Below are 11,606 nucleotides of genomic sequence, written 5' to 3' on the forward strand. Positions count from 1 at the left end.
GCTCGTGAGAGCTCGGGGTGGGAGGCGGCTGCAGGTGCAACGTGGTCAACAAATTCCTGAAAAGTTGGTTCCTTGTTGGCGGACATTTTGCCGTCTTTGCCAAGGTACCACAGGAGGCAGTTCCTTAGTTCACCACAATCGTCAATATGGACGCGCCGGCAGTGAGTACAGTTATATCAGTATGTCAAATTAGCATCAGGTAAACTTCTAAACGCGGGACTTTTACTTGAAAGTGAATATTTTTTACATTGTTGTATTGGTATTTAATGAAGATTCATGAACCACTCCAGCAAAGTGGCTCCAGAAAAGGCAAAAATAAACATTAGTATGTTACAAATTAAATATCAGTATAAGGAAAAATTCTAAGCCAACCTTTATAGTCATTACTATAAAGGCAATCAATATATATATATATATAATATATTTTCTGTGCATCCACTGTAGTAATATCAGTCAAGTTAGGGTCAATATATGTGTTTTAACTGAAGTGAAAATTTTAGAACAGTTTATTTATTTTAATTTAGAAAATATCAGTTTTTGAACTGTGTTTTGAGGAAGATGAATGTTTTGATGATGTTCCATCACAGATGAGGTAATGAGATAATTCATAATTAATACCAAAAACCTTGGTTAAGTCTAGTTTCATATCCAAATACTAACCACATATAACCCAGTTGTTAGTATAATCTCCTTAAGTAGACACGATTAGGAATAAATGTGCTAAAACAGGGCTACAAACATTGATTTTATTCAGATCATCTGTCCTGTTAGCTGCGGATTTGCTGTCACTGACGAATTGTTGTTGTTTTCCTGTCAGTTGCTGAATCTTGAGCGGGTGCAGGCGCTTGAAACCTGGCTGAAAACGACAAATATAAAACTGACTCAAGTAAACGCCCAGAGGAAGTATGGAGGTCCACCTGAGGGTGAGAGAGGCTGCTGCTGCTCTAACACGCTGTCTTTACACAGGATTACAATGACATTAGCTCCGTGCAGAAACTAAAAGCAACTCAAGAAAAGTTTAATTATCATTTATTTATGTTATTATGTATGATAATTAATTATTGAGTCTTTCAATGGCAGACAATAGTCAGTTTTGCTCAAACAACAGTCCAAACTCCTAAAAAGAAATTTATAGTCACACAAATTAGAGAGAAGCTGCAAATGCTTATTGTAGTAACAGAACAGAAGTGACCCAAAACATTTGTAGTGTCGTTTAAAAAAATAAAAACTTTTCTTCTACAACATGCAATGTATTTTATCAAGATATATCCTGTGAAGATGCTGTTGCTGCAGTTGACACTGAAATGAAAATCTTGATGATAAAAAAAGCATACACCTAAATAATAGGAAACTTATTCTAGGGTAGTTGTTCTCCTTTTTGGTGCTGTGTCATACAGTACATGACATTGGCCTTTTGTACTTGTCAAAATAAAAGTCATAAAAATATCACTGCTTCTAGTCCCTCAGAATTCATAGTTATGCATCTTATGCATCATCTAAAAGGAATTCAGCCATAATTTTTTTTAAACACCTCTGCTTTTCGTGCTGTATCATGTCAAAATGTTGTTGTGAAAAAAGCCTTAAATACTGACAGTTGTCCGTCATTTGCTCCTTATATTTACTCATATCAGACTTAAGCCATTATTTAATTTCTCTGTTAAAAAGACTCAACTATGAACAGTGACATCTGCAAAGCAAACAAATGTGTTTGTTGCAACAATTGAGTTTCAATCTGCAAAACTCTTAATGGAAAGAGACAAACTGACTCAGTAAGTTCTTACCTTTAAAAATCAAATGCTGTGTCCTTGAATACAAAATGCAAAACATTAAATCACACGGTCAGTCCTCAGAATGCACCCACCTCATATTAACACAAGTTCTGATGGTGACTACTAAGTCAGTGTACGCATCATGTTTGCCCAGGTGAGAAGCAACACAAATGTTAATCACTTCACCATCACTGCATTATATTTCACATGAATGGCAGTAGAGAAAAAAAGTAAAAAATAAACTCAACCTCTTTTCATTTGATTCCTCTCAGCATCACAGTGTTCCTGCAGCTCACTGAACTTTAGATGAGTAAACTTACACAATACGTAAGGTCATCATTTTGTCTTGTATGAGTGCAGATTGACTGTGAAGTCAGACTCTATATATTATTTACAGTAGTAAAGAATATTCAAAAGACAAAATTGAAGTTTACAAAAGGCATTTTTCGTCTACATGATTTAAAATCCTGACTTCTGCACATTCTTCTCTCAACAATGTTTTTTATTGAGAATTTGTTAGTTCAGCTGCATTGATATTAAATCATTTTAAAATGCAACAATGGTTACAATTCAGACATGAAAATATACAACAATCTGATGCTCTGATAAATATACTGCATGATGTATTACCTCATTACAGATGTTTTCATTTTGTGTGCTGTGCCAGGTTTTGATTTCAGCTTCTTCAATAGTGAAACTGTGGAAATGGAACCGAAGTAAATGTAAAATATCTAATGTTTAATGTTTCACTTGACCTGATGAGACTATTTGATAGATAAAGCAAATGATCAGCCAACGTCACCGACTCCCACTTCCTGTCCACTCTGCTCTCAGGGTGGGACGGCCCCACCCCAGGAGCCCACTGTGAGGTCTTCATCAGCCAGATCCCCCGGGACACCTACGAGGACCTGCTGATCCCCCTGTTCAGCTCTGTGGGGCCACTGTGGGAGTTTAGGCTCATGATGAACTTCAGCGGGCAGAACCGCGGCTTCGCATACGCCAAATACAGCTCATCAGGTGTAGCTGCTAAGGCAGTCCGCCTGCTGCATGGTCACGAGCTGGCGCCCGGCATCCGCCTCAGTGTCTGCCACAGTACAGAGAAGAGACACCTCTGTATTGAAGGCCTGCCGGTCACCATCAGGCAGGGACACCTACTGCAGGTACAGTGGCACTAACTTACTGCATGACTTAGCAGCCAGTTTATTAGGTACACCTAGAGCTTCGACAGCAGTCCTGAATTAAATCCCCCCTTCATGAAGGTTATAATGTTCTGGCTGGGGTTAGTTTCACAGAGACTTAGACTATGGCTTACATCCATCAGACTTCAGATAGATGTATAAAATCATCTGTTGCACAATTATTTATTTTAGTTATTTGTTTATTTGATAGGGACAATAAATGTTAATGAGCATCATTAGAAAATACACAATGTAAACATGGCGACATAGAAAACAACACTTAAATGCTAATGCACATCCGTGGTCCCTAGGTAAATAATTTAAAAATAAAACAGGAAATCATAAATACAAAGTCCAAACAGTCATTTAAGGGGCATATTATGACATTATATTGTTGAGTTATTAACTTTATGTAATTATAATAATAATAATGATAATAATAATGATGATGATAATAATAAAAATAATGTAGAATTTGAAAGAGCAAAAAAGTCTGGGAAAAATACAGTTTTTCTTCCTGTAAATGTCCACCAGGAGCATGATGGGAAATAATCTCAAAGGAATCTAGTCATAGTCTTATAAATAGTGACCCTGAAACTCAGTGACTTATGACACATTGTCTTTAGATGTGAGAAGGTGTCAGACTTTAAAAAAAACCTCTTCCCCCTCTCATTACCCGCTCCACAATATCATTAGCACACCACAAATTATGAGCCACGGCTTTCTTCTTGTGTCATTTGGTGCCACTGGTCAGCAGGTGTCACTGATTGCCACCATGGAAACGCTTGTCAGCAGGTGTTGCTGATTGTTGTCATGGACACATGGCTCTCATGCTGCGTTCACATCATATCACTTAAACCGTAATTACGAGCAGCTGAGTGGGGAAAAAAGCGTTGACGTCCGGCTGCGACTTGTAATTCAGAGTCAGAGATATTGGCATTTTCTGACAGCAGCCATATCTCCCACTGGGTGAAAACAAGTGGAGACATATAAACAAACTGTTGGCTGAATCAAAATAAACCCATTATTAACACAAGTACAATGCACTCAGCTCATTTTAGAGGAGCTGTTTGTTTGTTTGTGTGTTTGTTTGTTTGTTTGTATCTGGTTTCACTTAGTAACAAACAGCTGCAAATATGAATCACAACAAAAGAGGAAATTAATTTGTTTGTATGCTGTGACAAGAAGGTTAGCTCGGGATAACCACCTTTGAATAATCTGTAAATATTTCCAATAACAGGAGCTTTCCCTATTCTTCCCATTATCCCAACACCCCATGAATGCACCATTAGTTCAGTTACTTTGAGGATAGCACGGCTTACTTTTTAGACTTTTTAATTTTTTTGCATTAATCTCATCTAAGAACAAAATTAAAACTGAACAGTCTAAAATATCCTTGAGACCGGCTGCTAAAGTTCAGACGCCACCTCCAGGCTTCTAAAACAAATCAAAACCTTTTATGAGTTTAGGTTTAAGTTAAAGGACGGCTGAATTGTTAGCAAGTGAAAAGAAAACAACATGTTGGTGTTACGCCCCAACCTCGGGTCGGACTCCCAAGGCACCACTAAAATAACGAAGGGTTTATTAAACATGCATATGAAAAACGACCAGGACGCCAGCAGTCCCCATGCTAAGAGCCTCTGCCTTCTGACGCTGGCATCAGAGCTTTTAACCCTTCCTTCCCGGGCCAGGTGCATCTCATGGAGAAATCGGTGGATAAATGTTGTGTAAAACCTCTTCTCTTTGTAACTAATCTTTGTTTGCAGGTGCTGCGTGTGCTGGCGGAGGGGGTGGAGACAGTGTTTCTGAAGACCGGGCCTGGTATAGAGGGGGTGTCAGCTGTGGTAGGCTTCTCATCCCACCATGCTGCTTCCATGGCCAAGAGGATCCTGATGGAAGGTAGGTGAGCTCCTGTTGATGCTGATGGACTTATACATGGGATCAGCTGATTCCTGCAAATGTGGTCCCAACCGCTTATGCAATGAGGAGTTCATTTAGCTTTCATTTAATAAAGCATACAGGACACTTTCAGAGTTGTGAGTTGTGGAGTCTCACACTTCGCCTTTTTCCATGTGTGGCACAGAAAGGAGACATTGCCATTCTTAATTCCTGTTGTACTTCCCCTTCTTGTTATGTCCAGCACTGAAGGAGCAGTTTGCTGTGACCGTCTCGATCAAGTGGGAGTCGACAGGGAAGCCGAACTCGGGCAAGCCATCGCCTCCACGGAAACCTTCAAAGAAGCCTCTAGCGTCCCCCCTGAAGCAGCCACGCCACATCCTGATTCCTCCACAGCCCTCAGTCCTGCCTGCTCCTCCGGCCAACCGTCCATTCATCCCCCCGGGTTTCTGCAGAGCAGTGGGAGGGCCCACTGGCCCCTACAGCCTCACCCTCCCTGCTAATCCACCTTCTCCCGTCCCTCCTCCCAGGGGCATCTAGTGTGTGCAGCGTCCTCAGTGATGCTCCTGCCCATGCCATGTGAGGTGACGGGTCGGCCTCCTCCTACTATCACTGGATCACTGTGATACTGAAGAAAACTTTAAAAACGGATGATTCTGAATGGCGTCCTCCAGTTAAGCAGGCTTCAGGAGGTTTATACTGCATGCATATCACAGATTATGGAAGTTAAAATGTTAATGTGCATGTTATGTTTTATATTTGGATAAAATATTCTGCTGTTCCTGTTCTAAATGGATATGTTGTATGAACAAAGCATCATTAAGTGGGTGATGATATTTTCTGTACAGTGTTAATGTTATTCGACCGTTTTATTCTACTGTGCAGTTTTCTTGAGAGTTTATTTAGAGATTTGGAGGTCTCTGAATCTAAGAGTAAAGGCATTCATTTTCCACAGTATTTGTTTTCCATGAATCACCCTTCAGTATTCAGTTTTCAATGTATGGCATTTGAAAACCACAGTGCACTGAAAGAACTCCTTTATTTGCTGATGCTGGTAGCAGTTAGAGATAGCAGGACTAGAAGCGTTGTGATGAATAGAAGCTGCCATCATTCTTCTCGGTGTTAAAAAATGCTTGTGGAGGAAAAATAGGACATTGTGGTGGTATTGGGGAAACGCTTTACTCTAAACAAAGCCAGATTCTCTCCAGACCCAGAGGGTTTAGGTCGGAGTCAGACTGCACCAGACTAAGATTTGAATCAGAAGCATTAGGTTTGTTACTGTTAGTTTCAATACACAGACATCTTCTGCTGTGGTGATTGATTTGGGAATGATAATTTCACTGAACTTCTCCAATGCTTCACTTCACTTCCTCCGTGGGTCGACCCGGCCCGACTCTGATGTCTGTCTCCTTCGTTTTCCAGCATGTCCTGATTTACATCTTCCTGTTTCCTGCAAATCAACATGAAAAACGATAATTTAACACGGTTGAATTTGACTCCTGCCGACACGTCGACCTTAACATCACAAACACCCACCTGTGGTCCTCGGAGACCTTCTCCTTGTTGTTATAAAATCTGGTTCTTACAGAAGTGCTTGTTGTGATCGCAGGCCGACTTCAGCAGGAAGTGGAGGCTGTCGTTTGGAGCCTGAGGTCAAGATTAAAATCGCGCTCCCTGGAGCTCACCTGATGCTCATGACACACAACACTCAGTCGGGTACTCCTAAACATGAGATAAAACTAATTAGGAAGCTAAGCAGTACTAATTGCTTGACTTGACCAAAATTTACCACTTATTAAATGTGTATCAAAAGCCTTCAGGCCTTACAGCTTTTTAAGTGATTTTGTTCTCTAGTGTAGGTTTAGTAAAAGTTTAGACTGTTTGGAGATAATGATGATGTTTTATTGAGGATCAGCCTTGTTTTGCTCAAGGGTACTCCAGAAAGGTAGATCCTTGAGAGCCTCTGGGTTAGAAACCCAGCTGCCAGTAACTTCCGCCTCATAACTAGAATTATGATGGATATGTATACCTCATTTCCTGTGTAATCTTTAGCGTGCGTCGGCGGGATCCTGCATGTTAATGGAGGGGCGCTTATGGAGTCGTGATGAGAGGCGAACACATGGGCAGAGCGGTAACATCTGTCACGGTGATCATGACCGATGCATGAATTGGATTTCACGATTTCCAGTTACCATCATCAGCTGCTCATGAGTAATGAGGGTGTGTTTGCCGGGCCCCATCATCAGCGCCTCCATATTAACACACCCCAGAGAGGGAGTTGTCACGACTCGAGCCAGAGGCGCAGAATTGTGTGGATTCAGCAAGAGAAACGAAAAAGCTCTGACTCTTATAAATGATATGACATATGTTCGTGTTTGTGTTGTTTTGTTCCAGGGAACTTCAAGAAGTTGGACGAAGGATGGTGTAGCCTATCTGGTGTAGACATCAATATAATACTGGTGTGGTTATAGTTCTTTGGTGGTATCTGTACCTTTTCACTTGGGTACAAGTGAGTGCAATTTTGATATTGCATTTTAAGTAAAGAAATATGTTGGGAGCCATACTGTAGATAGTGCTCCTTTTATCCTGATTCAGTTTCATGACATATGGTGGGCTAAAAATACTTCAGACTGATTAAAACTTGACATCTTGTCAGTCAGAGACTTTGAAAGTTTTGATGGAAAAATTCCTTGCCTCAGTTTTGATATTTTATTCAGACAGATCCTCTGTATCCTCAAAGGGACGTGGAGTAAAAATATAACTGGTTAATATACTGTACAAACAGGTAACTTGGCAACCTGGGAAACAGCTTGGAGTGATTTTATACAGTATGTAAAATGCTTTCCACCAGCAGCAGCGTCTGGTGTGCATGAGTTTTTAATTCTAAATCTATCATAATCTATCATTCATATCAGACAAGTTAATCAGTTTACTAGAGGGGTGTGTGCTTTTTTTTTTTCCTTTTTTTTTTTTTTTTAACATGCAGCAAATTTCAAAGTCAGTCTAAGTGGATGCAAAAAGACAGAAACTTCCCCAAAGCGAGCCGCAGATGTGGGAGAAAAAATTTCACACTAATCCTGAAGAAGTATAAATCTGCTTCATGATAGTACAGAGATTAAGAGAGTAAGAAAGAAGAGGGACTGGATGTAAATAAGAGAAAGAACTGAGGTTTCTGGTGAGTTCTGAGCTCAGTTGTAGTCTGAGCTTTTAAGCTATTCAAACAAACAAATATAGACTGCAAAAACAGTTGTATTTTCCTCCATGTCCTCTCCAGGGCCCCTGGAAAATCTCTGTACGCATGCCATGAAAAATAAAACCTGCACTTTATTTTTTGTAACGTACAAGACTTGAGACTCTGCATCTGCATCATTCTCTATCTGACACCTGTGCCTCTTGTGGCAGCTTTCGCAGCCTCGGGGGACAAAAAACTTCCCTGCACCTGGTTCACAGAACAAAGCTGCTGCCCTGTGAGACATCATGAATGAAAGATGGAGAGCAAAGGACCCAGGCTGAACCCTGGCAAATGAGGTCAGCTCCAGGTCTGTGGGGGGTGGTGGTGGGGGTTGATGTTGTGTATTTTTATTTGTGTGAGCTGGCGGACTGAGGTGGGAGGTGAGTTCGGGGCGGTGGGTTGAGGTGCTCGCTCTTGGCCCCCTGAAATAGAAAGCTGTCACTAAATAGGCATGACAAAGAAGAGGAAGAGCAATAAAATGCATCCGTGTCATTCTGCTGATTTATGAAAGGAGATAAGAAGAAACAAAAAGACGACCATTATAACAATATATGAGTGGTCATTTAATAACTTTCTCTATCAGGATACCTTCGGCCAGAGGTCCTCAACTTATAGACTTCTGGATTAGTTGCACTACAGAGACATGTTGAAATTTCTACCAACAAAGTGTGTGATTTGTGGCCCAAGGTATCCTCCTCAAAAGAGGGTCCCAGTTGCACAAAGGTTGCACTGCCTTACAGTGTATTATAGTGCTCCTACCACTGACAGGTTAACACAAGAATGTGTGTTAAACCTGTCCTCTATTTTTAATGAGTGATTGTTGACAGCTAATTGCTGTGTTTATCTCATATCAGGCAGTTGAGTGGAGGGAGAAAAAAAACAGTTTGTAGCAACCTCAAAGCAGTGGGAGATCTGATATCTTCAACTTGGCCTAATAACCAACATAAGTCACAACAAAATGGCAGTTAAACTAATGGAGCTACACACAGTTTGAAATGAACCATTAGCAATTCACTCTAAATGTGTAACACAATGTAAAATAGCTAATTTGAGCTAATTTAATACCCGTTTCTAATGTCAATGCAAAATTAGCTAAAGGGCTAAACATCTTGGGATGTGTGAATGCTCCCAGAGCAATGTGACACCTCCTCCCCTTCTTCTCACTGTGCTGGTACACAGTAGCATACAGTATGTAAACATGTAACATAACCCATTGTTACATCTGTTAGCTTAACCATTAGCAAGTAGCAGCTGTAGCAACTTTAAAGGAGCTATTTGTAAGCTTTGTAATAGATAGAAGAAACGTTGAGAGCTCAGCATCAAACTTCATTATTCCTGACAGCAAATATTAACTCTTGTTTTACTTCTATTTCTATCACCTCTTCTGCTGAAGTTAGCATGCTAACCAGCTAACTCCGATGCTTGTGTAAGATAAACGCAATGATGGTGGAAGCCTGGTAAGTTAACAGCTGTTAATGCTAACGCTGGCTATGTAACATTAGCAAAACTTACAAATAGCTTCCTTGACATAGCGGTTTAACTGTTGACTGGAACTGTTTTAGGCGTGTTGTTATGAATGTACTGGATTTTCTGTGGCCATGTGCAGTGATAATAATAATAATAATAATACTGATGGTAATCCTACAATTATGAATGAAACTTTGTTAACTTAGTCAGAAAGAAGGAATGCGAGTGTACATGTGATATGTATGGACATACCGCACAGAGCTGTTGTCAGATCAGAATGAATGATGCAAATATCAATCACATACCCTCACTCGAAATCCAATTTCACAGGGCGACCTTGTCAATATTATTGATAAGAAGGCATGTTTCATTAAAAACATATCCACACAGAATGTCAGTTAATGAATGCCCCCACCAAGGCCAGACAATCCTACATGTCTGTCAGATCCAGATTTTACATAAAGATCCATACATTATTCCCTGAGAAATTGACGAAAGTGTCAAAAAAAATAAAATAAAAAGCCCTATCTCACAATGTTAAGGAAAGTGAAAAAGCTCCTGGATCTTCCACTTTGACCGGATCGGTACCAAAATTGATGGATGAGTTCGTCACTTGCCCCTGCGACATCCCTCCACCAAGTTCAATGCAAATCGGTTTGGTAGCTACTTTTTGCGTAATCCTGCTGACAAACAAATAAACCAACAAAAACAGGTGAGAACCTAACCTCCAGGGTGGATTCGTGGCAACCTATCAATGTTTACTTTGTCAATATAACGTAAACAACAAGAGGGGTGTGGAAAAGAAATGAATTTTTCAAACACATTTCATCTCAGCTTGTGACTGGATGTGGGCTTCATCTTTTCAGCCATTGCTCGATGTTCAAACTCCCTGTATCCGATTTCAAAAAAACATATGAGCACATTGTGTGTGCGTCTTTGTGACTGCTTTACAGTCACAAAGGCAATGAAATCCAAATCTCTCCCTTGTTAAAATCTCACACTTCTTTCTCCCCCCAATCCTCTCAAAGCTGTCTTCCGCCGAGCAAAGTGCCTTGTTAGATCAGATCTGTTGCCGGCTCTCCTGCAATATCCCCTCCTCACAAAGTCTGGATTATACAATTAAACTCTACATTTTTGCATTTCAAAGCTTAAGCTCTTCATCAAAGCGCAAACATCATACACAGTCAGTTTCATGAAAATAAGTGGAAATACTTAAAACACGCCTACACACTACACAACATGTGCACATATGAAGGAACATATCAACTTAATCAGAAATGCAAACAACTGGTTATTAGTTTGTCACAGTTTTGTGTCCATAAGGCTGTGTCCCTTGTTTCTCTCTGTTTTTTCTTTTTCAGGTTGTTTACCGTTAATGTGATTCATCCCTCTCCTCTGCTGTCTCATTCATTTGTCTCATTAGCTGCACCACTGCAAACTCAACTCTCAAAGCTTCCTCCATCAAGGGCTTTTCCTCCGGAGTAGACTCGCTCCGGCTGCTTTGCTCGTTCCCTCACATCCTCAGGACCAGTCAGTGACAGCAAATAGCCCGGGATCTGCCTCGCTACTCAGCTACAGCTCTGCCATAAAAAGCAGTGGCTCAGTTGTTATGTCCAAAAAGTTAAGTCTTGATTCCCTTTGCGGTGAATGCTTTTTCTCTTTTCTCTGGCTTGTTAAGGGAAAACTGGGATCACCGAATGGAGCAGTTACATGACCAAATGTCATGAACTAACAGTTACATCTTTACTGTAGACTTAGATTTTGTCAATGAATCAGTCCCTTAGCAAGGTAACATGACTGTTCTGGGCACAGTGTATTTGCTGGGACAAATTTGACTTGGTTTGTTTGAGGCAGCTGTGGCTCAGGGCGGTATAGTAGGTTGTCCACTAACTAGAGGGTCGGTGGTTCAACCCCTGGGTCGCCTTGTCCGGACGCCAAAGTGTCTTTGGTTGAGATACTGAACCCCAAATTGCTAGTTGGTATCTGGGAGTGTGTGTATATGGGGTGTATGAACGAATGTGGCATGTACTGTAAAGTGCTTTGAGTGGTTGCTAAGACCAGAAA

At 40.7% G+C, this 11,606-nt stretch overlaps 1 protein-coding gene across 1 annotated transcript; it reads left to right on the forward strand.

The window, feature by feature from the left end:
* LOC130163207 (dead end protein 1-like) lies at positions 1 to 5,800 on the forward strand. The gene is made up of 5 exons (XM_056367154.1): positions 1 to 161; positions 818 to 923; positions 2,604 to 2,929; positions 4,714 to 4,846; positions 5,088 to 5,800. The coding sequence occupies exons 1-5, from the start codon at positions 147 to 149 to the stop codon at positions 5,381 to 5,383; spliced, it is 876 nt and encodes a 291-aa protein (XP_056223129.1). The 5' UTR covers positions 1 to 146; the 3' UTR covers positions 5,384 to 5,800.
* Positions 5,801 to 11,606: the final 5,806 nt, after the last annotated feature.

Source organism: Seriola aureovittata, chromosome 22 (assembly GCF_021018895.1).
Source record: "Seriola aureovittata isolate HTS-2021-v1 ecotype China chromosome 22, ASM2101889v1, whole genome shotgun sequence".
NCBI classification, from domain to species: domain Eukaryota; kingdom Metazoa; phylum Chordata; class Actinopteri; order Carangiformes; family Carangidae; genus Seriola; species Seriola aureovittata.

Bases quoted from the DNA above. Each gene is read 5' to 3' on its own strand.
- LOC130163207 (XM_056367154.1), top strand. The intron at 924-2,603 runs GTGAGAGAGGCT...CTCTGCTCTCAG, and splicing joins GTATGGAGGTCCACCTGAGG to GGTGGGACGGCCCCACCCCA. The intron at 2,930-4,713 runs GTACAGTGGCAC...CTTTGTTTGCAG, and splicing joins GGCAGGGACACCTACTGCAG to GTGCTGCGTGTGCTGGCGGA.